Source organism: Perognathus longimembris, chromosome 14 (assembly GCF_023159225.1).
Source record: "Perognathus longimembris pacificus isolate PPM17 chromosome 14, ASM2315922v1, whole genome shotgun sequence".
Lineage (NCBI taxonomy): Eukaryota > Metazoa > Chordata > Mammalia > Rodentia > Heteromyidae > Perognathus > Perognathus longimembris.
In genome coordinates this window covers 10,183,953-10,211,019 of record NC_063174.1, presented here as the reverse complement: position 1 = coordinate 10,211,019, position 27,067 = coordinate 10,183,953, and the positions used below count along the sequence as shown (strand labels likewise).

The window sequence follows — 27,067 nt, the reverse complement described above, 5'->3', positions numbered from 1 at the left end:
CTTCAAACCTCGATCCTCAGATCTCAGCCTTCTGGGTAGCTAGGATTACAGGCATGAGCCGCCAGTGCCCAGATAAAAGTACCCATTTTTCAACAGAGCTGTTTCTCTTTACCCTACTCTCTCCCCATTTCAACATCTTTCACTGAAATTCCTTATGCTTTTTTCATACTTACTTGTAGTGCATCTCAAAATTATTCACTCTTTATCTTTATTTCTCCCTTTCCCCTTCTCTTTCTAAATAGTCCCTTAGTTAGACTCAGGTTTGAGCTTATCCAAGTGTGTGTGTGTGTGTGTGTGTGTGTGTGTGTGTGTGTGTGTGTCTGTGTGCTGGTCCTGGGACTTGAACTCAAGGCCTAGGCACTATCCCTGAGCATTTTTGGCTCAAGGCTAGTGCTCTACCATTTGAGTACTATATATTTGTAATATATATTACATATAATAATATGTAATATAATATATAACATATATTACATATATAACATCTTTTTTATCCATTCATTTGTTGTTGGGCACCTAAATTGATTTTATCCTTTGTCTTTTTTGTGTATTGATTTACTATCCTTTAGATATATGCCCAAAAGTGGTATGATGGGGCCTTGTGAGGTCTGTTTTTGTTTTTTGAGGAACCTTCATACTGATTTCCATAGTTGTTATATTCCCAACAGCAATGTAGAAGGATTCCTCCCTCCACTCCCATCCTTAACTAGCATATGTTGTTTATTTTCTTGATGCCTGCCCTTCTGATTGGAGTGACATGGATCTTAAGGTATTTTCTTTTTTTTTTCATTAGTGTACACTAATTATACAGATGGGAATTTTATTGTCACCACACGTTTAGCAATGTATTCCAATCAATCTCACATCATTCTCTGTCCACCTTTTCCAAACTGTCAACAAGTATTGTTCTAATTTCATGGTTGTGTATCTATTTATACTGTTTTTGATCTGCCTAGCCCCCGTGTGTGTGTGTGTGTGTGTGTGTGTGTGTGTGTGTGTGTGTATTGTTGGGCACCTCAGCTGATACTGTCATTTTACTATTGTGACAGTGCTGTAATAATCAGGCATGTAGATAGCTTTCTGGTATGTTGATTGGCTCTCCTTCAGATATATACCCAATAGTGATATGGTTGCTCTAGTTTACAGTCCCACCAGCAATGTATTGATAAGGTTTTTTCCCCCTGAACCTTATTAGCATTTCCTTCCTTCCTCCCTCCCTCCCTCCCTCCCTCCCCCCTCTCTCTCCCTCGCTCCCTCTCTCTCTGTCTTCCTCCCTCTCCTTCTCTCCTCTTCTTTTTTGTTTTGGTCATGGGACTTGAACTCAGGGCTTGAGCACTGTCAATGAGCTTTTTGCACTCAAGGCAAGTGCTCTGCCACTTTGAGCCACAGCTCCACTTCTGGTTTTGGGGTGGTTAATTGGAGATAAGAGTCTCATGGATTTTTCTGCCTGAGTTGGTTTTGAATGGTGAGCCTCAGATCTCAGCCTCTTGCATAGCTAGGATTATAGGTGTGAGCCACCAGCATTTGGCTTATTAATTTTCTTGCTGTTGCCATTTTGATTGGTGTGAGATGGAAATTTAGTGTGACTTTATTTACATTTCCTTTATGACTAAGGATGTTGAACATTTTATCATATATCAGCCATTTGTATGTCTTCTGAGAAGTAATTTGTATGCCCGTTTTTTTGGATTATTTGTTCTTTTGCTGTTTAATTTTTTAAAAATGTCTTGGCCTTTTTTGGATATTAATCTTTTATCTGTTGGATAGCAGTTTTTCATGATTTAAAAAAGTTTCTGAGGCTGGGAATGTGGCCTAGTGGTAGAGTGCTTGTGTAGCATGCATGAAGCCCTGGGTTCGATTCCTCAGCATCACATAAACAGAAAAGGCCGGGAGTGGCACTGTGGCTCAAGTTGTAGAGTGCTATCCTTGAGTAAAAAGAAGACAGGGACAGTGCTTAGGCCCTGAATCCAAGCCCCAGAACTGGCAAGAAAAAAAAAAGTTTTTTCAGTTTCTTCAAAAAAAAGTTTCTTCATTTTTGTGGGTTGTCTGTTGGTGCTGGTGATTGTTTCTATTACTTTGCAGAAATTCTTTAATTTGATATAGTCCCATTTGTCAGTTCTTGCTTCCCTCTTCTGTATTTGTATGTTTGTAAAATTTCATTGGTTTCTGACTTGATTATCTTCGTAGTTTTGTTTAATTTGCTAGTTTAAGTGTAAATAATTAATTTGAGACGTTTTTCTTTTTACCATAGTCATTTGATGATATAATTTCCCCCAAGTAGCATCCCACCAACTAGAATATTTTGTGGTTTGATTTTTAATTAGTTCCAAAGTTCTCTCTTCCCCTCTGCTCCACTCTCTTCTCTTCTTTCCTGCTTTCCTTTTTGGCAGTAGTGCGGATTGAGCCCAGGGTATTCTACACGTTAGGCTCTGCCACTTAGCTACATCCCCACTCTGGTACCAAATACTTTCTAACTTCATTTTTTATTTCTTCTTTGATTCACATGTTATTTCCAAGTGGATTCTTTGGCTTCTCATATTTGTGGATTTTTTAAATTGTTATTTCCTTTTTGTTAAGTATTTCAAATTGAATTCCATTATAGTCAGAAAACATTATTAAAATATTTTTAAAGTCATAGGATTTCTTAGATGACCTAGAATGTGATTTAATTTGACAAATGTCCCCTATGCCTTTGAAAGGAATTATATTTTCTGCTGTTGGTGCGTAAAATGTCCTAAAAATGTATTAGAAGAAGTTATTTGATAGTGTTCAAATTTGTATCCTTACTGCATTTCTGCATACATGTTTTGTCAGTTACTGAAAGAAGGATGTTGAAGTTTCTGATTGTATATTTGGATTTGTCTGTTTCTTTTTGCAATTCTCTTCTTTATCCTTTTTAAAGATAGGAGGGAGGTTATCACACTTTTAACCAGGCTAAGCTTGAACACTAAGTGATCCTTCTGCACCAGCCTTCTGAAGAGGTGGACTACAGATGCTTATCACCATAGCAATCGTCCCTTCTTGATTATCTCTGTAGTTGCTTCACGTGTTTTGAAATTTTATCCTTACATGTCTAAACATTTAGTTTTGTGAATTTGTTCTGCTTTGAGTTAGAATGTTGCCATGTTGTGTAGGCTGGCCTCAGGCTCTTGTTCTTGAGTTGTTTTGTACCAACCTCCCAAGTAATTGGGATTACTGGAAAGTGCCACCCACCCCTAACTTCTTACTTCTTTTGATAAATTCTTTTATCATTCTGAAATGGCTTCTGTATCTCTCTTTGCATGGGAATCTATATTTATTTTAATATAGTCACTTTTGCTTTCATTTGGTTAGTGTTGCAGGATATATATTAATGTTTTCTTGTCTTCAAATTGATTTGTGCCTTTCATTTAAAATTTTTTTTTGTTTGTTTTGTTTGCTTGCTTTTTGCTAGTACTCAGGCCCTTTTCTTTTCTTTTTTTGCCAGTCCTGGGGCTTGGACTCAGGGCCTAAGCTCTGTCCCAGGTTTCCTTTTTCTCAAGGCTAGCACTCTGCCACTTGAGCCACAACACTACTTCTGGCTTTCTCTGTGTATGTGGTGCTGAGGACTTGAACCTAGGGCTTCATGCATGCTAGGCAAGCACTCTACCACTAAGCTACATTTCCAGCCCCTGGCTAACATTTTTGTTTTCTGCGTATGTGGTGCTGGGGAATCGAACCCAGGGCCTCATGTATACGAGGCAAGCACTCTTGCCACTAGGCCATATCCCCAGCCCCCCTGGCTAACTTTTTTTTTTTCCCCCAGTCCGGGGGCTTGGACTTGGCCTAAGTACTGTCCCTGGCGGCCGCAGCTCCCCTTCCCCCTCCCCTCCCCCTCCCTTCCCCCTCCCCCTGTGATCTTTAGATCTCAGCCTCTTGAGTAGCTAGTATTACAGGTGAGCCATCAGCTCCTGGCTAGGCTTTTCGTATATAACCAAATTCTCCCTTCAGTGATGATATTTTCCAGGATTCTGTCCTCACAGTCTCTTTTAACTATATAGTGTTGTTGAGTAAATTGGGTAACTTGCCTTTGGAGTACGTGTTCTTTGCTTCAAATACCTATATGTTTACTAGTAACTACACCTTTTCAGTCTCCCTCCCTTACACTTTGAACTTTTAGCCTGCTGCATACACTCTAGACCATTGTTTTCATTTGTATGTCCCATTCTTATGAACGCTGAATTTTCCAACATTTTCTTTTCTACTGAGTTGTGTTTCTCTCAACCTTTTTCTCACTTCACTTTGGCACTTTACACTTTAGTATTGAACTAGAAATTATTTTCTCTGATGCTTGTGCCTTTGCTGGTGACTGCTTTTCTATCACTCTTACTCCCTGGAAACTTCTACTCCTGGAAATCTCAGGGGAAAAAAATCTAAGCATAGTTTCTATGAAGCCTTCCTTTTCAGGTAGATGTAGGAGCCTACACTGTACTTTCCTACTTTGTGCATAGTTAACTTGAGCAATATAATTCTTCAGTTTCAAACTAAGTATTTATTTGCATTCCCACGTTTTACAACCTCCTTAGTGTTAGAAACACATGACTCTCCAGTGTCAGAAATGAGTAGATACTAGATACAGGAGATTTCGTCAAGGTAATTTACTTTTGTACAAAAGGATGCAATACATTACTCAAGCTAGAGGTAGGCAGGCACACCATGCAGGACAGTTTGCAATCCAAACTGTCCCTCCTCCTTGTTAAAGAGTTAGTCTCACATTCTAAGTACATTTAATTACCAAGCTTAGAAAGGGGGCTATTCTTCATTCCTATCGAAGGTTTACTTTTTTTTCCCTCTCATCATGGCTAGCAGGGTGTGGGATGGGATGGCTGGAAGAGGTTGATGGTCAATAGAAAGCTTCCACTAACATTTCTTTTAACACCATTGATAGGTTTCTCCTTTGAACAAACAACATACTTGGTAATTTCAGTTCATTAACTCCTTCAACACAAGATTTATCTCCCTAACATGGCTAGCTGGTCACAAGCAGCACAGATAATTGTAAAAAAGCAGATAATCCCAGGAAATATCAATACTAAAAAATATATCAATATACAAGACAGAAGCACTTTAGTTTGACAGAAAAGACCTTTTCTCTCACTAGAGCAGAAAGACATCTTTTTTAATCTTTCTATCCCTGGCTCTATAATAGGTACTCATTAAAATACTGTCCAGCTCATTAATAAGTATACTAGATATGAGGAGAGTAGAACTGTTCTGAGGTTTGAGCAACTAGGTGGCAATGGTAAAAACAAACAGAAAACCGTGAAAGTCAGTATTTTGCTCGGAAAGAAACTTGAGTGGTTTTTAGTACCTAGAAGAACAGAAGAAGATTTATAAACTAAAGTCTGTACTGTATAAAACAGAAAAGCAAAAATCACAAAAATTAGGATGTTAACTGAAAACTATTTATGGTCATATGGCAGATGTATCCAGATAATCTTCCTCTATTGTTGAAATTTTTATCACCTCTTATATAATAACTAATTGTAGGAAATTCATGTATTGATGAACCCAACAATATGTTTGCTTGGAAGTGTGGTAGAGTGGCCCCAAAGTATCATTCTCATCACCCCACTATTGAAAAAATTAACTTATGAACACAAAGAACAAAGAATGATGTGAAGAAAGAATAGAAAGAAATGTAAAGATTCTTGCCTGAAGATGGGACTTGTTTGCAAAAGCTAAGTAATGCCAGCAACTACCATAAGATAGAAGAGAAGAAGAACAGATTCTCTCCTAAGAGCCCTGTCTGGATTTTGGCCTAGTACTACTGATTTTAGACTCTACACTTTAGGTCTTTGAGAGAATAAACTTTTGATGTTTTAAGCCACCAGTTTTGTGACTGTTACTCATTAATTGCAATCATAGGGAACAGGTTTCTTAGGCATATTGGGCTTTTGCTCTTCCATATGAATTTGAGAATCAGCTGGTTAAATTCCATGTATCATTAGGATTTTGTTTGTACTTTGGGGTCTATTCCTTTGTAGCTCGAGCTGACCTTGAACTCCAGATCCTACTGCCTAAGCTTCTGGAGTGCTGGAATTATAGGCATGTACCACCACAGCTGGCTTTGCTAATATTTTTGTAATTATATAGAATTAAAAATTATTGTTTTTATTACATTGACTCTACAGACCCTTCCTTCTCCCTTTTTGCCAGGAATGGTCTTGAACTCAGGCCTCATGCTTTTGCTTAGCTTTTTTTTTGCTCAAGACTGGCACTCTGCTACTTGAGCCATACCTCTACTCCCAACTTTTTGCTGGCTGATTGCAAGTAAAAGTCTTTTAGGTTTGTCTGCCCGGTTGGCTTTAAATCTTGGTATCCTGAATAGCTAGAATTATAGGCACAAACCACTAGTACCCAGCTCAGTAGTTAACATTTTTTTTTTTTTTTGGCCAGTCCTGGGCCTTGGACTCAGGGCCTGAGCACTGTCCCTGGCTTCTTCCCGCTCAAGGCTAGCACTCTGCCACTTGAGCCACAGCACCGCTTCTGGCCGTTTTCTGTATATGTGGTGCTGGGGAATCGAACCTAGGGCCTCGTGTATCCGAGGCAGGCACTCTTGCCACTAGGCTATATCCCCAGCCCAGTAGTTAACATTTTTGATCACTTGTTTCATCACTAGACCAAGCAATTTACATGCATTATTTAATCCTTGAGATAACTTTATATCATAAATAATCCCCAAGGAAATTTGAGTAATAAACAGAAAGCATGGGGATAGAGAGTGAGAAGATTGGATTATGATCTTTTTAGTTATATTACTTTTGCAACAATTCTGATCTTCAATTTATCTGTATGTAAAATTAAAGTAACGACACCTCAAATACTATTGTGAGGGTGCATGGAAACATGTATCTCAAACATCAGATTTATAGAAGAATTAGAAGCATTACTTGGATTTCAATTAGAGTCATAAATATGATTAAATTGAATCAGGGCTGGGCTTCTAATTCATGTAGAGCATTTCTTTAGTCGGTGCAAAACACTGGGTTCCATCCCTAACATTGAAAAACAAGCAAGCAAGCAAACAAAAAAAATGAGATATTGTAACAGAATTTGTTCTTTTTTATGATTTTTTTTTTAACATTTCATGGACTATTATAACCGTTTTGAACTCAGTTGAGACTAGGCTTGGTGATGCATGTCTGTCATCTCAGTTACTCAGAGGTAGAGGTAGGAGTGTATTGGCCCAAGGACAGCCCAAACAAAAACACAAGACCCTATCTGAAAAATAAAAAAAGAAAAAAACTATATGGCTTAATGGTAGAGTACAAGTATAAGCCCCTGAAGTTTAGTTCCCAATACTGCCAAAAAGAACACATTGAGCAGAGATTCTTGAGTGTTGTTGTTAATGGTTTATACTTTGTACTTTAGTTTCTAATCTAGTAAAAAATGAGTGGTGCTTGTGGTGGCTCACATTTATAAGCCCAGCTACTTGGGAGGTAGAGTTTGGGAGGCTTGTGAATTCAACCACAAGGCCAGGTGTTGTGAAGGTCTATGGTGTCATTTATGTGGGAGGCATAGATTGGATTTAGTCCAGGCAAAGACACATAAGACTGGCTGTTCTTTACCATCCCAATTGTGGAGAGCAGACACTGTGCACAGCTAAATAAAGACTCATAGCCCGAAAAAAAAATGCACAAGACTATGTAAAAATAACTAAAGCAAAAAAAAAAAAACCCACCAAAAAACTCACACACCGGTGGCTCACATGTGTAATCCTAGCTACTCAGAAGGCTGAGATCTGAGGATCTTGGTTCAATGCCAGAAAGCCCTCCCCTTACCTTCAATTAACCGCTCAAAAAACCAAAATTGGCATTGTGGCTCAAAATGGTAGAGCACTAGCCCTGAGTGGAAGAGCTTAGAGACAGAGCTCAGGCCCTTAGTTCAAGCCCCACAACTAACAAAAATAAAAAGAAAGGGCTGGGAAATGACTACATTCTAAGGTGCCTGTGAGCAAACACAATCACTAATATAAAACTCTAGTTCTGTTCCTCCTTAAAAAAAAAATCTGAGTAACATAAAATAGCAGTTATTTGTTAGAAAACAAAAGAATTGAATGAAAGGAAATAAACTTTACTGTTGGTATTTTATTTCAAATGAATCTTAGGAAGTCACTTAGCAACTATAGCCCTTTTCCTCTCCACCCAGACCCAAAATAGAATAGGGTAAGAGGTGTGGTAGTGTTATCAAAATTTGTTGTCTTTATCTGAATTCTTTTAAGTCTGTAGCTTCAGGGTTCCCAGTCATTTTTCCTTTTCCATCAATTGTTCTTGGGGCCTTCTAAAGGCAAGGAAGTGATTACTGTAAGTCATTTCTCACAAGCATCATTTCTTACCAAGTGTGTTTAGGAAAAATAGCCATCTGTGTTTGTGTCTATTATTTTGAAATTTAAAAAATGATGCATCTAGCAAGCATTTGAATAATTGTAGTAGTAATTTCAGAGGAATAAGGGAGTTGATGGTATAATAGAGAATGTCATATGCCAGATGTGAAATATGTATAATGTACACAATTATAAATAATCATATTTAAACAAGTACCTCGAGAATGCTTCATACTGACTGTGACATTTGAGTTGAGTCTTGAAAGGTTATTAGAGTTTCAATAAGTTGAAGTGAAGGAAGTGCAGTTTGGGTGAAATTACTTGTAATAATAGTACAGATGTAGATGTAGGAAAGTAGGCTTTTAAAACGACAGCAAGCTTCAAACTGTAAGATTTTGTTTTAATAGCAAGATGGTTAGAGAGGATTGTGTGTACCCAGGCTTACTGACCCCATCCCAATATCTTTTTTTTTTTTTTTTTTGTCAGTCCTGGGGCTTGAGCTCAGGGCCTGAGCACTGTCCCTGGCTTCTTTTTGCTCAAGGCTAGCACTCTACCACTTGAGCCCACAGCGCCACTTCGGCTTTTTCTATATATGTGGTGCTGAGGAATTGAACCCAGGGCTTCATGCATGCCAAGCAAGCACTCTACCACTAGGCCACATTCCCACCCTCCCAACATCTTATATAGTAAAAAAACCCTTGTCTCAAAAAACCAAGACCCAAATGAATGAAACAATACAATCTCAAAACAACCAGAGCTGGGCCCTAGTGGCTTGAATCTAATCCTAGCTACTCAGGAAGTTGAGATTAGCTTTCAAAGCCAGCCCAGGCTAACAAAAGAAGCTAGAAGTGGTAGCAAGGCTCAGATGTGTATAATGGCTAGCCTTTAGCAAAAGAAAGCTCCAGGATAGTGCCTAAGCCCTGCGTTCAAGCCCCAGGACCAGCACAGATAAAATAAAACCCAGGAAGGAATAGGTGTTTTGGAAGGGATGGGTATAAAGATATTTCTTTTCTTCTTTCTTTTTTTGGCCAGTCCTGGGGCTTGGACTCAGGGCCTGGCGTCCCTGACTTCTTTTTGCTCAAGGCTAGCACTCTACTACTTGAGCCACAGCGCCACTTCTGGCCATTTTCTGTATATGTGGTGCTGGGGAATTGAACCCAGGGCCTCATGTATACGAGGCAAGCACTCTTGCCACTAGGCCATATCCCCAGCCCCTGAAGATATTTCTTTATGAGATTTGGTAAAAGCAGATTAAAAAAATTTTTTTACTAGAGTTTTGAAGTCAAGGCCTTAAGCTTGGTAAGCAAACTTGCTACAACTTAAGCCATACTCACTCTCCTTTTTGCTGTTATTTTTCAGATAGTAGTTACTTTTTAGATAGTGCTGTCTTCTCTACCTCTACTCTTGGGGTAGGAATTACAGACATGCACCATCTCAACTGGCTTGTTCTTTGTGATAGGTTCTTCTTCTTTTTTTTTTTTTCCATGTCTGGGCTTGAATCATGATCTTTCTGTCTGTCTCCAAGTAGCTGGGATTTTAATGAGAATTTAAGTCCATGATGATGACACTTATTTTCTGTTATTCTATTTTTTGAAATCCTTGTTTTATTGATGGCATACATAATTCCAACTTCTTTTTTTTATAGAATAGTTCCATGTTTCTTTTTTTATTTTCCTTCTTTATTTTTTTCCCTTTTATTGTCAAAGTGAAATACAGAGGGATTACAGTTTCATATGTAAGGCAGTGAGTACATTTCTTGTTCATCGTGTTACCTCCTCCCTCCTTTTTCCCCCACTTCTCCCCCCCAGTCCAACTTCTTTATTTCCTATTTATTCATTTATTACAAAGCATTGATTGGTGATGAGTTGGAACTGGAAAACAAAGATGAAAGGTTTGGTTCTTCACAGGTAGTAGTTTGAACAGTACAGTCTGTTTGGTATGTTGAGAACTAACTTTCCCCATTCTGACTCAACTTTGCATTTATCTTATGTTGATTTAATAAGTACTTTGTTTTCCAAGTAGAGTAGTATTTCTCACTCAGAATTTTTATGATACATAAGAAATCCTATTTTCTTGATACTTAAAGTAATTGTATTTTGAGAAGACTTAATGTATAGAAAATAAGTCTACCTATTTTCTGTTTTGTGAATTAAACTCCTAGATAGCATATGTTTAGTTTTTGAGTATCCAAAGAATGTTTTAAGTGTTAGAGAAGTTATTCTCTGATTTAAGAAATTATCTGTTTTGGGTATGTAGAACTGGGCATAGAACACGAATAGTGATTTATTGGTTACTCTCATTTAATTGCTCAATTGGGTGATGTTTATTTGCTTAAACTAATGGTTACCTAGTCTTTGAAAAAGTGAAGACAGTATATTTGCCACAGTAGACATCAGTGACATGGCTATATAAGTATTTGAAACTTCTATACTTAGAAATAAAATTTGCTTCTTTAGTGAGGCTTCCATTAGTTCTTCTTTTCAGAATAATTATTTTCAGATTGGCCAAGAAGTTTTAACTCAGATTCATTTAGCCATGTGGAACCAGGCAATCTTAGATATCAAGGAGTTCAAATATTAGAAGAGCTAAAAGGAGCAAGAAACAAGCAGAAACTTGTGCCTATTGACCATTTGTAAATCATCTTTGGAGAAATGCCTGTTCAAATCACTTGCCCATTTTCAACTTATGATTCTTTTGGCTGAATTATAAGAGTTATTAATTTATTATAGATGCTAGTCTTTTGTCATTACTTAATTTACAAATGTTTTTTTAATCCCTTTTGTAAGTGTGTGTGTGTGTTCACACACACACGTACACACTGATACTGGGACTTGAACTCGGCCTCATGCTCTTGCTTGACTTTTTCACTCAAGGCTGATGGCTCTACCATTTGAGCCACAGTTCCACTTCCTTTTTTTAATGTGTGTGATTAACTGAAGATAAGAGTTTCCTGGACTTTCCTGTCAGTGGTGGTTTGGAACTGTGATCCTCAGATCTCAGCCTCCTGAATAGCTAGAATTAGAGGTGTGACCCACCAGGGAGAGGTATTTTTTTCCCCTCTGTTACACTTTTGTTTTCTTGATAGTGTCCATTGCAGTAAAAAAAAAAAATCACATTTATGAATACCAGTGTTTTGTTTTTTAGTTTCTTCCAGTAGTGTCTTGTATTTTTCAGTGTACAAGTATTGTGTTTCTTTTGACAATTTAAGTATTTTATTTCATATGCTTAATTTTCACATTTGGATTTTAGATTGTTAATTGCTAGTATATAGAAATACAACTGATTTTGTTTCCTTCCTCCTTTCTTTTCCCCTTCCTTTCCCTTTCTCATTCCCTTCTTTCTTTTCCTTCCTGCTACCTCCTCCTCCACCTGCTGTCCTCATCCCTTCCCCTCCCCTACCCCCTCCACCTCTCCTCCTTCTTCCTTTCCTTTCCCCACTCTCCTTTTCTTCCTCCCTCCTCTCCCCATTCCCTTCCCTTTCCCCTCCCTTCCTCCCTCCTATTCTCTCCCCTTACTTCTGTGTCTCTTGAGACCTATCATGATTTTTTATCTTTAATCTAGAAAGATTGATTTATTTTTCTTTTAAAATTTTATTATAAAGGGAATGTACAGAGGAGTTATAGTTACATAAGTAAGGTAATGTGTACATTTCTTGTTGAACATTGTAAACCCCCCCATTTTTCTCCCACTTTCTCTCCCACAAATTGACTTATTTTTGACCAACCTTACCTTCTTGTATAAACACAACTTGGTCATGTGGAATAATCAGTTTTATATATTTGTAGAACTGGTTTGCTAGTATTTTGTAGAGGATTTTTTTTGCATCTACTTTCATAAAATGATTTATCATCTTATTGTAATGTCTTTGATTCTGCTATGAGGGTAACTGGCTTCAGAATCAGAAAGTATTCTCTACTTCATGAAAATGTTGGTAAGATTCAACCATTAAATTGTTTGGCTCTGAGTTTTTCTTGGTGGTTCTCTTTCCTCCATTTAAAAAGACCCAGGACTAACACACACACACAGACACACACACACACACACACACAGACACACACAGACACACACAGACACACACACCCATGTTATTGATTTTTTATGAGTAAATATTTCTGGTTGAAATAGTTATCATTAGTAGTGAGACACTAGACTTTGTTTGTGAACACATTAAGAAAGTAATCTTTTATTTCTTATTTTGCTTTAGGTTTCTTTGTAAAATATATCCAGGTGTTTATATTTATTTTTAGTTGTATATTAGGGTTTGAACTCAGAGCCTCCTGTTTGCTAGGCTATTCCTCTACTACTTCCACCCTCTCCCTCCCCATGAGTGTTTTAAATCAGAGGTCCTCAAGATTTTTTTCTTACAAAGAAGATATGTGCAACAAAGTTTTATAGGCATAGATAAGCATGTTTAAGAGATAAAAAATATTTTATGGATAAGTTTAGTTCCTAGAAGTATATTAGCTGCTCTACTTTTAGAATAATATAGTTCTATTCCTCCTCCCTCATTTAGAAGACATAGTGGGGGCTGGGGATATGGCCTAGTGGCAAGAGTGCTTGCCTCCTATACATGAGGCCCTGGGTTCAATTCCCCAGCACCACATATACAGAAAACGGCCAGAAGTGGCGCTGTGGCTCAAGTGGCAGAGTGCTAGCAAAAAGAAGCCAGGGACAGTGCTCAGGCCCTGAGTCCAAGCCCCAGGACTGGCCAAAAAAAAAAAAGAAGACATAGTGGAACAAATTGAAGTAGTCATGAATAAGTATTACACGCTTGTTAGATTTTTTAAAACAGCCTTATTAAGTCTATGCAGTAGTAGTAAATGGCATAGATTTTAAATATATAACTTATGTTTGTGAGTAATTTGTGTGTGTGTGTGTTGGTACTAGGGCTTGAATTCAGGCAGGACATTGTGTTCTCACTTGGCTTTTTGGCTCAAGGCTGGTGCTTTACTATTTGAGCCACAGCTCCAGTACTTCCAGTTTCTTGCTGGTTAGTTGGAAAGAAGAGTCTCTTGGATATATTTGCCTGGGTTGGCTATGTACCTCAATCCTCATGTCTCAGTCTCTTGAGTAGCTAGGGATTATAGGTGTGAGCTATCAGTGTCTGTCTACTTTTTTTTTTCTTTTAGTTTAACAGTCTTTGCCGTTTTATTAGGGATTATTTATATTTACTACAATTTGCTTTATATTGTGTTTATTATTATTACTTTGTGATTTTTCTACTACTTTTCTGCATTTTTAAAAAAGATTGTTTTCTTTTTCTTTTCTTTTTTTTGCCAGTCCTGGGCCTTGGACTCAGGGCCTGAGCACTGTCCCTGGTTTCTTTTTGCTCAAGGCTAGCACTTGAGCCACAGCGCCCCTTCTGGCCGTTTTCTATATATGTGGTGCTGGGGAATCGAACCCAGGGCTTCATGTATACAAGGCAAGCACTCTTGCCACTAGGCCATATTCCCAGCCCTTAAAGGTTGTTTTTATACTTCAGGTATTTATGTTTGATATATCGTGCTCTCCTTTCAAGTGTGGTTATACTACTTGCATAGCATGAGACTGAGTAATAATGTACCTTCATTTCTCTCCTTCTGACATGCAGGATTTTCTTTTCATCCATTTTATTTTTATGTATGATGTAAACTCCACATGCATAGATTTGTTGGGGATTTTGTTATTGTTGTCATTGATTAGACAATTATTTTTTAGAGTTTTAAATAGCAAGGAAAAAAGTTGTATAATCTACCTGTATTCTTGTACCATTTTTTCAGTGCTCTATTCATTTGTATAGATTCATATTTCTGTGTTTTTCCTTCTGCCTCAGGACTTTATTATTTTTGGTAGTATGTGGGTTAGATCTTCTGGTAATGAATTCTGTCCTTGAGTTTGCCTTTGATTTTTAAAAATAATTGTATGGGGTAATGGGATTCCAGCTTTATTACTGCATTGTTTCTGATGAGAAACATCGGAAATGAGAAATCTGTTTTTACTTGCTCTATATCATGTCTTTTTCCCCCTCTGGCTACTTTTGAGATTTGTTTTCTTTCTTCTTGATGTGCTTTGGTGAAGTTTTCTTTATCTTTCTTGTTCTTGGGATTCCATTCATTTTTTTAGGCCACTTGTTTTACAATTTTTTAATGTGCTTTTCAAATCTGATGTGTGTGTGTGTGAGAGAGGGAGAGAATATTCTGGGGCCTTCTCTTGTGTGTGTGTGCTTATTTCTTTTACATAGTTTCTATTGCCATATCTAGGTTCATTTATCTTTTACATCAGTTGTCTTTGAAGTCTATCTAGTTCACTTTTCACAAAGACACTGTAGCTCTTAACTTTTTTGTGTCTTCTTTTTTGTATCTTTGGACATAAGTACAATGTAGTTATGATAACTATTTTAATGCCTTTTTCTGTTTACTCGTGTGTGTGTGTGTGTGTGTGTGTGCATGTGTGTGTGTTTATTGCCTTGCGTTTGACTTGCTAATTATTTTGTTCACTATGTTTTCCTTCCTTAAATTTCTGGTAGTTTAATAATATACCAGACAAAATCTGGTATGTAATTATATGTCAAGGTATACAAGTATATTTATACAAGTGAACTGATACTCTATATACTTGTATATTTTTTGTGAGCTTTATTCTGGGATGTAGTTATTTGGAAACAGTTGATCATTTTGCATCTTGCTTTTTATTGTATATTAGGTGGTTCTGAAGTAGCAATCATTCTAGGGCTAATCATTGCCACAACTGATGCAGTACCTTCTTTAGTTTTACTCCACCATGATGTGTGAGTTTTTCTAGTCTGCTATCTAATAGGGACAGTCTCTCACCTGGCCTGTGTGAGTTTCTGAGGCCTTTGTTTCTTTCTATTATTTTCCTTTCTTGAGAATTGAGAAGTTGAGATTAATAACCTCAGTTTCTCAATTCTCTATTCCAGCCTTCAGGATACTGGGATTACAGGCAAGTGTTAACCTGTTACCATGTCTGGCTTTTAGTACTTTTATTTGCATTGACAAGTGTGTAGCTTCCAGGTTTTGTTAATATGCCATATGAGAAAGCAATTAATAGAAAATATCTTGGCTCCTAAAATGTCACAGAGCCTTGATTGGCTTTTGTTTTGGGTGTTGGTTTTACTTTACTATTGTTCTCACTTTCTTCTTCTGGGACTGGGTTGAAAGTATTAAATGTAATTGTAACAGCGTATTTTATTCTAATTTCATATCTTACTATAGAATATAATTTCTTATTTCAGTTTTTTGCCTTTTATCTTGGTAGTCTATAAAATATATTGAAGTAGTATTAGATGACTATTATTATAGACAGAAGAACAGTGTCTAGGCCCTGAGTTCATGCCCCAGGACTGGCAAAAAAAAAAGCTACCTTTGCTTCCTGTATAGGTGGTATTACATTAAGTATACTGTCACACCAGCCCTCAGGCTTATTTTTTAATTTTATTTTTATTAAAAATCCCTTACACTGTAAACAAAATGAGTTAATTTTCTGCATCTAATCCAGTCTTGTGTATTCCTTGCTTTATGCTTTGTTTTTTTACTGTGATGCTCTTTCCATTCAATCACTCGATACCCAGAATTCTTTTTTTTTTTTTTTTTTTTTTTTTTGCCAGTCCTGTGGCTTGGACTTAGGACCTGTGCACTGTCCCTGGCTTCATTTTGCTCAAGACTAGCACTCTTACCACTTGAGCCACAGTGCCCACTTCTGGCTTTTTCTGTGTATGTGTTGCTGAGGAAATTGAACTCAGGGCCTCATGCATGCTAGGCAAGCACTCTACCACTAAGCCACATTCCCAGCTCCCCAGAATTCTTATTACACTTAAGAGCCTTTTTAGTATTAATACTTACCTCATTATGTTTTTATTCTCCCATTTCCTGCACTAACACAATGTCTTGTGATGTAGCCCAAGCTGTCCTTGAACACAAAATCCTGTTTACTTGACCTCCTTACTAGTGAGACTGTAGGCATTTACCATCATGGACATACCTTCTTGCATTTTCATGTTTCATTGAGTTTGAAGGTAATCTTATGTTTCTGAATTTCCATATGCTGTATTTGCCATTTTCAGTATCTAATACATTCTGTGGGTACATGTTTAGGTTTTCATCTCCTGCACTATGCTGAAAATTTTCATAGAGCAGTTCTGTATTTGGTCTTTAACACTTAAGTGCCTATTACAAAGTCTTTTAAGTTAGGTACCTATTTACTGAGTATATATTTCATACCATAAATTATTCTTAGAAGCAGTTCTTTAACTTGTGGAGAGGCATTCACAAAACTGTAGCCATTAATTTTAAATAGATCTAACTGTTTTTTGAGATGACTAGGAGTAAATCTAAGGAATTTTTATTTTGTTTTTGAGACAGGAGTTCACTATGTTGTTGGCTCCAACTTGTAATCTGAGTAGTTAGCATTTTAGATATGTCTCTCTAGCCCAACTTTGACATCATCATCATCATTATCATTTTATTTTTGATGCTACTGGTGTTTGAACTAAGGTACCTGTACTTGCTAGGTAGGCATTGTACCACTTGAACTACATGTATATCTCTCACCTTTTTTGCTTCAGTTATTTTGAATAGGGTCTCAGGTTTTTACTAGGGCCAGTCTGGACTTCATGATTTACCTTTGCTTTTCAAGTAGCTGGGATGTTGGGTGTGCACCACTATGCTTAGCCTTTTTATTGGTATGGGGGGGGGGGGTGTCTCCCTAACTTGTTGCTTGAGCTAGCCTTGAACTTCAGTCCTCCCAATCTGTGCCTCTTCCTGAGATTACATGTGTGAGCCACCTCAGGCTTTGTTTTATTTTAAGGAACAACCATATGCTTATTTCTCTAGTTTTTAAAATTAAAACAAATATTTATGTAAAGCATGAAATTATGGAGGAAAAGATAATAGATATATAAAAGTATACATTCCTTGTTTTATTAGGATAGAAATTAAGGGCAATTCTTTAAGGAAATTTGGAACTATGAATATTTGTTAGCCATGACTACTTAACCATTATAAAATAATCACTTAAAACCTTTTTTTTTTATTTTTCAGAGAATGCAGAATCAATTGATCTTAAACAATTTTTTGACCAACATTTTTCACATATATACTATGTGTTCTTTGAGAATTTTGTGACTATTGAAGCTAGTCTTAAACAGAAAGGTAAGCTGTTAATGTGTTTTGGCTTATGTTGTTTCCAATATTTGCCATGAACATTAGCTTAAAAAGAGACATTTGGCATGAGAATGTCATTATTTTATTTCATTAGACACACTGTACTCATGAAGGTCTTAATGACATGTATTTGAAAGAAAACTGAGTTAATATTATTACTAGAACTGGTGAGTGTCCAAAGAGGACTCCAAAAGGGAGGACCTGGGCTGGGAATATGGACTAGTGGTGAAGTGCTCGCCTTGTATGCATGAAACCCTGGGTTCGATTCCTCAGCACCACATATATAGAAAAAGCCGGAAGTGGTGCTGTGGCTCAAGTGATAGAGTGCTAGCCTTGAGCAAAAAGAAGCCAGGGACTGTGCTCAGGCCCTGAGGTCAAGCCCAGGACTGGCAAAAAACAGAACAAAACAAAAGGGAAGAGCCATCTACCTGGCTTTCTGTAACTGTGCTCATGACATTGCCACCAAAAAGAATTTAGGACACATGAAGGTGGAGACCAACAAAGTTTGTTAGTAAAGCAAATCAGTAGTAACTGTAGTAAAAAGATCTAGATGTGCTCCAACATCAGATGTATTTATGGTGGTCAAAGTGTTGGGGGTTTGGTTTGAATTTGCTTTAGGATAGATATACCCCTTTCTTATGAATATCTAGTACATCAGATCATTCTTGCTGTTACACTACATATTTATGTATATATGTATGTATTGTATATATGTATTTATTGTGCAGTAATGGGACTTGAACTGAGGAACTTGCCCTCTTGCTCAGCTTTTTCACTCAGAGCTGGCCACTTAAGTCGTACCTCCAGCTCTGGCTTCTTGGATTTGTCTACTTGAGCTGACTTCAAACCTGTGATCCTCAGGTCTCAGCTTCCTAGGTAGGAGTGAGTCACCAGCTCTGGCTTGTTTCACTGTTTTTGGAATTATTAATTGGCCCAGAAATTTGGTCAATTTACAGAATTTGTGTGATTGTGGACGTGAATGTCTGTTTCCCTTTGGGCATCTCTTTAAAAGATGGGCTTTGCCAGATGCTCCATTCAAGACAGGTATCCTTCCTTAAGATAATTTCCCTTCATTTCAAACACTTGATCAATGGAGTTATTTTACTAGATATTTTTAAATCTCTCTAGTTCTGGAGCTTGAACTCAGCCTGAGTGCTATAACTGAGTTATTTTGCTCAAGGCTAATGCTCTACTTGAGCTACAGACCCACTTCTGGCTTTTTGGTGGTTAATTGTAGTCCTATGGATTTTCCTGCCCAATCAGGCTTCAAGCCTCTATCTTCTGGTTTCAGTCGCCTAAGTAGCTAGGATTACAAGGGTGAGTTACCAGCATCTGGCTTAATATCTTTTTAAAAAAGATACCTTTGGGAGGCTGGGGATATGGCCTAGTGGCAAGAGTGCCTGCCTCGTATACATGAGGCCCTGGGTTCGATTCCCCAGCACCACATATACAGAAAATGGCCAGAAGGGGCGCTGTGGCTCAAGTGGCAGAGTGCTGGCCTTGAACAAAAAAAGAAGCCAGGGACAGTGCTCAGGCCCTGAGTCCAAGCCCCAGGACTGACCAAAAAAAAAAAAAAAAAGATACCTTTGATGAGTTCCCAGAGTGTAAGAGTCATTTGAGAAGGTAGACAAGATCAGAGGGAGAAAGTGGCTATATATTTACTTCTTATTTTATATTAAAATGATGACAAGCCAGATACCTGTAGCTCACACCTGTAATCCTAGCTACCTCAAGAAGCAGATCTGAGTATTGCAGGTCGAAGCCAGCCTTGGCAGGAAAGCCCATGAGGCTCTTCCCTCTAGTTAACTACCAAAAGAGCTGGAAGTGGACCTGTGGCTCAAGTTGTAAAATGCTACCCTTGAGCATAAAGGGTCAGGGACAGTGCCTAGGCCCTGAGTTCAAGTTCCAGCACACGCATACACACACACAAAGGACAACAAAAAAATCAGCCCTTTAGTACTTGAAATATTTAAGCTCATTTTTAACAATGATATTTAATATTTTTTTTGTAAAATATTTTAGGTCACAAGTCTCAAAGAGAGGAGTTGGATGCAATACTTTTTATTTTTGAAGTAAGTACTGTGTATTGTAACCTTTTAGTATTTATCAGACGTAATTTTGGGAACATATAAATCAATATTAGCTATATAATGAAGCATTCTGAATTTATCAGTCTTGTGAAGAACTAAATTTAAGTTTTAATATGAAATACGCCTGACTACATTTCTGTATCTTTTGGTACAATGTATTATTTTTAGGTAGATGTAGAATGTCATTTTATGCATTTTATATCACAAAATTAATATATTCAATTTGTCTGAAAAAATTAAATTTTTTGTATAGGTTGAAGTAGGGAGAAGTGGAAAATAGAAACATTTTCTGCTCCTCATGTAGGAAGTGGGAATTAAAGATTCATGTATGCAATTAAAAAAAAATCTAGAACTGTGATGTGATTGTGGGTATTTACCAGTTCTGCTTTAATGACTTCATTGGTACAAAATAGTCTGAAGTATTTTAAAAATTATTTTCTATCATTTTGAATTGTCATGTAGGTATGTATATAAAAATAGTAGGAAATGGCTGGGTGTCAGTGACTTACGCCTGTAATTCTAGCTACTTAGGAGGCTGAGATCTAAGGATCAAGGTGCATAGCCAGCCCAGGCAAAAAAGTCTCTGAGACTCTTTTCTCCAAATAAACACCAGAAAACTGGAAGTGGCTTTGTGGCTCAAAGTGGTGGAGTGCTAGCCTTGAGCAAAAAAGCTCAGGGACAGCGCCAAAAAAGAAATATAGCTTAGATGTGGGTAAGCAAACTTTGATGTTTGCTAAAATTTGTTTTAGTCTACAAAAATAAATTACCTTCTAATTCCACTATTTTTTTTCTTTTGATGGTACTGGGGCATGAACTTAGGGCCTTGAGTTTCCACTTACTTTCTTGCTTATAGCTGGCACTCAACAGTTGAGCCTTGCTGCCAGTCCAGCTCTTTTGCTGGTTAATTGGACATAGAGTCTCTCAGACCTTTCTGCCCAGGTTAGCCTCAAGCCATGATTCTCAGGTCTCAGCAGCCTATGCAGCTAAGCTTTCAGGCATGAACCATTGACACCCATCTTCACCTACACCTTTTAAAAATAACTTACTATTTATTCTGGTGGTAGTACCAAAGGCCTTGTGTTTGCTAGGCAGGTACTCTACCACTTGAGCCAGATCCGTGGCCCATTTTGCTCCTATTATTTTTAAAAATAGAGTCTCACTTTTTTTTTTTTTTTTTGCCAGTCCTGGGCCTTGGACTCAGGGCCTGAGCACTGTCCCTGGCTTCTTCTCGCTCAAGGCTAGCACTCTGCCGCTTGAGCCACAGCACCGCTTCTGGCAGTTTTCTGTATATGTGGTGCTGGGGAATCGAACCTAGGGCCTCGTGTATCCGAGGCAGGCACTCTTGCCACTAGGCCATATCCCCAGCCCGAGTCTCACTTTTTGACTGGGCTAGGTCATGATTCTCCTATTTATACTTTCTGGGTAGTTGGAATGACAGAAAAACACCATTCTCTTTACCTTTTTATTGATACTTGGTCTTGTAAACCTTTTTGCCTGGGTTGGCCTCAAATACTTCAGTCTTTGAATTGCTAGGCTTGATCTACCTCACCTAGCTTAAGATAACGTAGTCTTTGTGTGTATGTATATGCTGGTAGTGAGGCTTAAACTCAGGGCCTTTTGCTCAAGGTTGACACTCTACCACTTGAGATATACCTCCAGTTTCAAAAGAAATTAGTTTTTATTCTGTCTTAACTTTTTTTTTTTTTGGCCAGTCCTGGGCCTTGGACTCAGGGCCTGAGCACTGTCCCTGGCTTCTTCCCGCTCAAGGCTAGCACTCTGCCACTTGAGCCACAGCGCCGCTTCTGGCCGTTTTCTGTATATGTGGTGCTGGGGAATCGAACCTAGGGCCTCATGTATCCGAGGCAGGCACTCTTGCCACTAGGCTATATCCCCAGCCACCAAAACTTAGTTATTTTGATAAAGAATAGAACCCAGAAGATTTTCCTTCAGATGTTTATGATTACTTTGTATTCAGGAAACTGAGATGATTGGTGAGTTAATAGAAGCCTTTTCACAGTATTCCTTCTATTAAAAATAATGTATTTTGGGCCAGCCTAGTGATACATACCTTGTAATTTCAGGATAAAGTCTGAGGCTGGCTCCAAGTAATAAATATACAAATGTTAGAACCGATCTTGGAAAAATAGCTAAAACAAACAGCATTTGCTGGGTCTCAAGGGGTAGAGGACCTACATAGCAAGCCCTGAGTTCAAACCCTAATGCCATCAGCAGTTATAAGGGGTTGCACTATCTGTTTAAGACTATTTTATATTTGTGTGGTATGTTTTATGAAAAAAAACCTTCTTTTTTCCTTATTACTAAGTTCTGTTTTTAAAAAATTTACTAGCAAGTATTGATTGTACAAGTAATTTCATTGTGACATTTGCATACATGCATATAATACACTTTGATCAATTTCATTTCCTCTCTTTTCTGTAAGAAACTCTTAAGGACTTAGCTCTTACTCTAATATTTCACATTTCACTAGATGTGAATTTATTACTTGTTTTTCATTCTTTTCTTCATTTTGTTCATATTGATTTTTAGAAAATTTTACAACTTCTTCCAGAGAGAATTCATCAGAGATGGCAATTTCATAGCATTGGTAAGTAATATAAATATGTACTTTATATTTAAAGTGAATTGTAATGTGTGAAAATGCTTTTTAATGTCTTGGCAGTTGCTATAAGAATTAATAGCTTTTTATGAGGCAAGCACTCTTGCCACTAGGCCATATTCCCAGCCCAATTAATAGCTTTTTAAAAAAATACAATCTTATTTGGACTTCTATAATCATGGAACTATTCCTGAAGGTTGTAAAACTTTTTGAGGTATCTGAAATTCAAAGATACATTTTATCTCTTTTTGTTGGAGGAATTTGAGTTTGAATTTAGGGCTTTGTCCTTTCTAGGCAAGTGTTCCTACTTATGGCCCCACCTGTTACTAAAATGACGGGTGCTTACCACTTTGCCCAGCCATTGTGCTTCCTGAGTATCTGGGATGACAACTACATCATTTTAGCACCTAACCACTGGTTAAGATGGAGTCTTTGATCCTTTTTTCTTGGTCTGGGATGGCTTCAAACTTTGGTCCCCTGATATAGCCTCCCAAGTAGCTAGGATTACAAGCTTGAGCTTTGGTGCCTGGCTGATACATTGTATTTCTTGAATATAGTCTTTATCAAAGGAACTTTATAGGGCCATCTACTTGTAATGATTGATGGTATTCCCAAATGGCGTGCAACTTGAAAAGATTTATATATAAGTTTTACTTTTTACTCAGAAGATTCTTCCAACATTTTTTTATTTTTGTTTTGTTTATAAAGGAAAAGAAAATTTGAATGCATTCACACTTTAAAATATGGCTTAATTGATAGCTTACATACCTGGCTAAAATGGTAGAGTGCCTGCCTATAAGTGTGAGGCCCTAATTCAAACCCCAGTATGCCCCCTCAGAACAAAAAATTTCATTAAGATATAACTAATACAGATAAAATTTACCCTTTATCTTTTTGTTTTTGTTGTTGTTGTTAGTTGTGGGGCTTGAACTCAGGGACTTGGAGCTGGTCCTGAGCCTCTTTGTATTCAAGGCTAGCACTCTACCACTTGAGCCATAGCACCACTTCCAGTTTTTGAGTGGTTAATTGGAGATAAGAGTCTCACAAGGACTTTTCTGTCCAGCCTGTGTTTGAACTGTGATCCTCAAATCTCAGTCTCCTGAGTAACTAGGATTATAGGCATGAGCCACTGGTGCCCAGTTTACCCTTTATCTTTTTTTGCTGGTCCTTGGGCTTGAACTCAGGGCCTGGGCACTGTCCTTGAGCTTTTGTGTTCAAGGCTGGTGTTCTACCATTTGAGCCATAGCTCTACTTCTGGCTCTGTGTGTGTGATTAATTAGAAATGAAACTCTCAGATCTCAGTCTCCTGATTAAGGCTAGAGGTTTGAGCCACTGGTGCCCAGCTAAAATTAACCCCTCCTCCCTGCCCCTTTTTATTTGTCAATCATGGGGCTTGAACTCAGGGCCTGGATGCTGACCTTGAGTTCTTTGGCTCAAGGCTAGCATTCTACTACTTGTATCCCCAGTGCCACTTCTGGTTTTCTGGTGGTTAATTGGAGATAAGAGTCTCACAGACTTTCCTGCCCAGGCTAGCTTTGATCCTCAGATCTCAACCTCCTAGGCTGTAGCTAGGATAACCAGCATGAGCCACAGGCATAAGATCCTCAGATCTTAGCCTCCTAGGCAGTACCTAGGATTACAGTCATGAGCCACCAGTGCCCAGTGTATTTACTCTTTTGTGTTTTGTGTTATTTTTTATTTTTTTTTTTTTGCCAGTCCTGGGCCTTGGACTCAGGGGCTGAGCACTGTCCCTGGCTTCTTTTTGCTCAAGGCTAGCACTCTACCACTTGAGCCACCGCGCCACTTCTGGCTGTTTTCTATATATGTGGTGCTGAGTAACCGAACTCAGGTCTTCATGTACACAAGGGAAGCACTCTTGCCACTAGGTCACATTCCCAGCCCTGTATTTACTCTTTTAAAGAAGAAAAATTCAGTGAGTTTTGGCTGTAGATTGTTTTTTGAAGAAAACATGAGACTGTGAGTTCAAACCTCAGTATTGCAAAATAAGTATTTTTCAACTAAATAAAGATACTATATTCCAATTTTTTTATACTTCCATCATCCCCATGTATTTTTTGAGCTTATATGTAGTCTTTTGATATTTTCAACAGGAATGTTTTCCTTCCCAAATAAACGTTGTGTGTATGTGTTTCATGTAAATAAAGTCATCCAATTTAATATCCATTTGCATCTGGCTTCTTTTAGTGAGTGTAATCTATTTTTAGTTTACCCGTATTGGTATTCCTTTTCATTGCTAAATAGCATTCTATCTTGCAGATAAAGATGTTTTTTTCTGCTCTGCAATTAACATTTGCATGATTTCCAATTTATTATATCTTGTTTAATAGTTATATTTATTTTATTGTGGATTCCTTTTGATTTTCTTTTGTGAGATATGAATTAGGACAGTTACTATCCATTACTTTACTTATTTATGATCCTGAGCTTTGAACTCAGGGTCTTGAGCTTGCTGAGTTTGCTTGCTTCCTCAACTGTTACTTTACTAATAAAGCCACATCTCCAGACAAGCTTTTTGCTGGTTATTTTGGAGATGGAGTTTCCAAACTTTTCTGCATGGGCTGGCTTTGAACTCGAATTCTCTGGATTTCAACCTTCTGAGTAGCTAAGATTACAGGTATGAGCCTCTAGTACCTGGCTACTTCTTATTTAATGCCTTCAATTATTTCTTTACCCTTTTATCTTCATTCTTCTCCTCCACTCTCAATTAAACAATACTTTTAGCAGTCTTGGAGACATGGCTAAAGTGGTAGTGTGCCTGTCTAATAAGTGTTCAAACCCCAGTACAACCATCTCAGTATACCCTAAGTTTAAATTTTGGACTTGTTTGCCTGGCAGATGCTCTACCGCTTAAGCCATGCCCCCCCATCCTTGTTTGTCTTGTTCCTGTAAAGTCGTTTAAGTAAATCCTTTGTAATTGTTTTATATTTTAAAGGGTCAGTTATGCTGGTTCCTTCTTTTATTTCTGATTTTGGTAATGTGAGTCTTATTTTGTTGACCAATCTAATTAAACACCACATTTGGTTGATCTTTTGAATTAACATTTGGTATCATTTGATTTTATTTATACATTTTTTTCCTATTTGTTTTTTTTTTTTTTTTTTGCCAGTCCTGGGGCTTGGACTCAGGGCCTGAGCACAGTCCCTGGCTTCTTTTTGCTCAAGGCTAGCACTCTGCCACTTGAGCCACAGCGCCACTTCTGGCCATTTTCTGTATAAGTGGTACTGGGGAATCGAACCCAGGGCCTCATGTATATGAGGCAGGCACTCTTGCCACTAGGCCATATCCCCAGCCCCTCCTCTTTGTTTTAATAATTATTTTTTCCTCTTTTGAAACAGGGTTTAGTTAACTATGTTGCTCAAACTCAATTCTCCTCCTGATCTACATGTACTTTTTTGTTTTGCTGTTTATCTCATTGGTTTCTAACCTTTTGTATAAAAAATTCTTCATGCTTTGAGTTTAATGTTCTCTTAGAGTTTTTCAAGCAGCAAATACATATTAATTTGATACCTTTGTTGTTGTTTTTTTCTGAAATGTAAAACTAAATTTGCCCCTAAGCCTTGTCTAAGATCAGTATTCACAAGTCTAAAAGTTAATGTTAGATTGCAAAATAACTTAAAATGAGATTTTAAATATAAGATTTTAAATAACTTAATGACTTTTAATATAAAAGTATTTTCAGAAATGATTAGTATCAAAAATATGTAATGGTTTTCTTTTGGGAAGAAAGGAATGAAATGCTTTAAGCTTCAACAATACCTGCTATGGCTAAGTAAACTTATTAAACATAATATAAAATAAAAAAATTTAAATTGTAACATGGAGCTCTGTTTACATTTGTTTAAACTGGTGGGCCTATAGATACTTGTTAGTGTTAAATTTCAATATTGTAGGTTTGAATTATGATTTAAAAGAAAAAGGAATATTGATGACTGAAACTTAAAAAATTATGGAAGAAATACTTGTATAAAAAGTATAAGTAGGGGCTGGGGATATGGCCTAGTGGCAAGAGTGCCTGCCTTGGATACACGAGGCCCTAGGTTCGATTCCCCAGCACCACATATACAGAAAACGGCCAGAAGCGGCGCTGTGGCTCAAGTGGCAGAGTGCTAGCCTTGAGCGGGAAGAAGCCAGGGACAGTGCTCAGGCCCTGAGTCCAAGGCCCAGGACTGGCCAAAAAAAAAAAAAAGTATAAGTAGGGCCTGGGGATATGGCCTAGTGGCAAGAGAGCTTGCCTCATATACATGAGGCCCTGGGTTCAATTCCCCAGCACCACATATACAGAAAACGGCCAGAAGTGGCGCTGTGGCTCAAGTGGCAGAGTGCTAGCCTTGAGCAAAAGGAAGCCAGGGACAGTGCTCAGGCCCTGAGTTCAAGGCCCAGGACTGGCCAAAAAAAAAAAGTATAAGTGTTATTAATGAAAGGAAAGTTTTGAACAATGGATTTTTTTGTATTAGTGATAAAATATTTAATTATTTTCTTAATCCAAATAGGTATACAATAAATTTTGCAAAAGATAATTTTGGATCCAGGTTTTGAATCTTGTTGTATAATTGTGCTGAAGGGTGATATTCTTTACATACTCTCTTGTCTCAAGTGTGGCCAGAGGGATATCAAGGTCACCAAGAATAATTCAGAGGTTGCCAAAGACTTGTTTAAAAGTATTTTCAAGTCTGACCGAGAACTCTGACATTTAGAAATAGATAGCAAGATATGAATATTTAAAGTTATGTTTTCTTTTCAGGATTGATTTTAAAGAAACTCCTTCACACAGGAAACTCTTTAAAGGTAAAATTACTTTGACTTAAAAAACTCATAAAAGCATATGTGCCATGTATTCTTC

The 27,067-nt window shown here is 37.6% G+C and overlaps 1 protein-coding gene across 6 annotated transcripts in view; it reads left to right on the top strand.

The window, feature by feature from the left end:
- Ralgapa1 (Ral GTPase activating protein catalytic subunit alpha 1) overlaps nucleotides 1–27,067 on the top strand; it is a 186,189-nt gene that overhangs the window by 4,572 nt on the left and 154,550 nt on the right. For all 6 annotated transcript variants that reach the window (XM_048362449.1, XM_048362442.1, XM_048362447.1 and 3 more), the window contains exons 2-5: nucleotides 17,377–17,487; nucleotides 19,522–19,571; nucleotides 22,137–22,194; nucleotides 26,969–27,012. In XM_048362449.1, coding sequence (XP_048218406.1) covers nucleotides 17,377–17,487; nucleotides 19,522–19,571; nucleotides 22,137–22,194; nucleotides 26,969–27,012 — 263 coding nt within the window. The remainder of the gene's footprint in view (nucleotides 1–17,376; nucleotides 17,488–19,521; nucleotides 19,572–22,136; nucleotides 22,195–26,968; nucleotides 27,013–27,067) is intronic.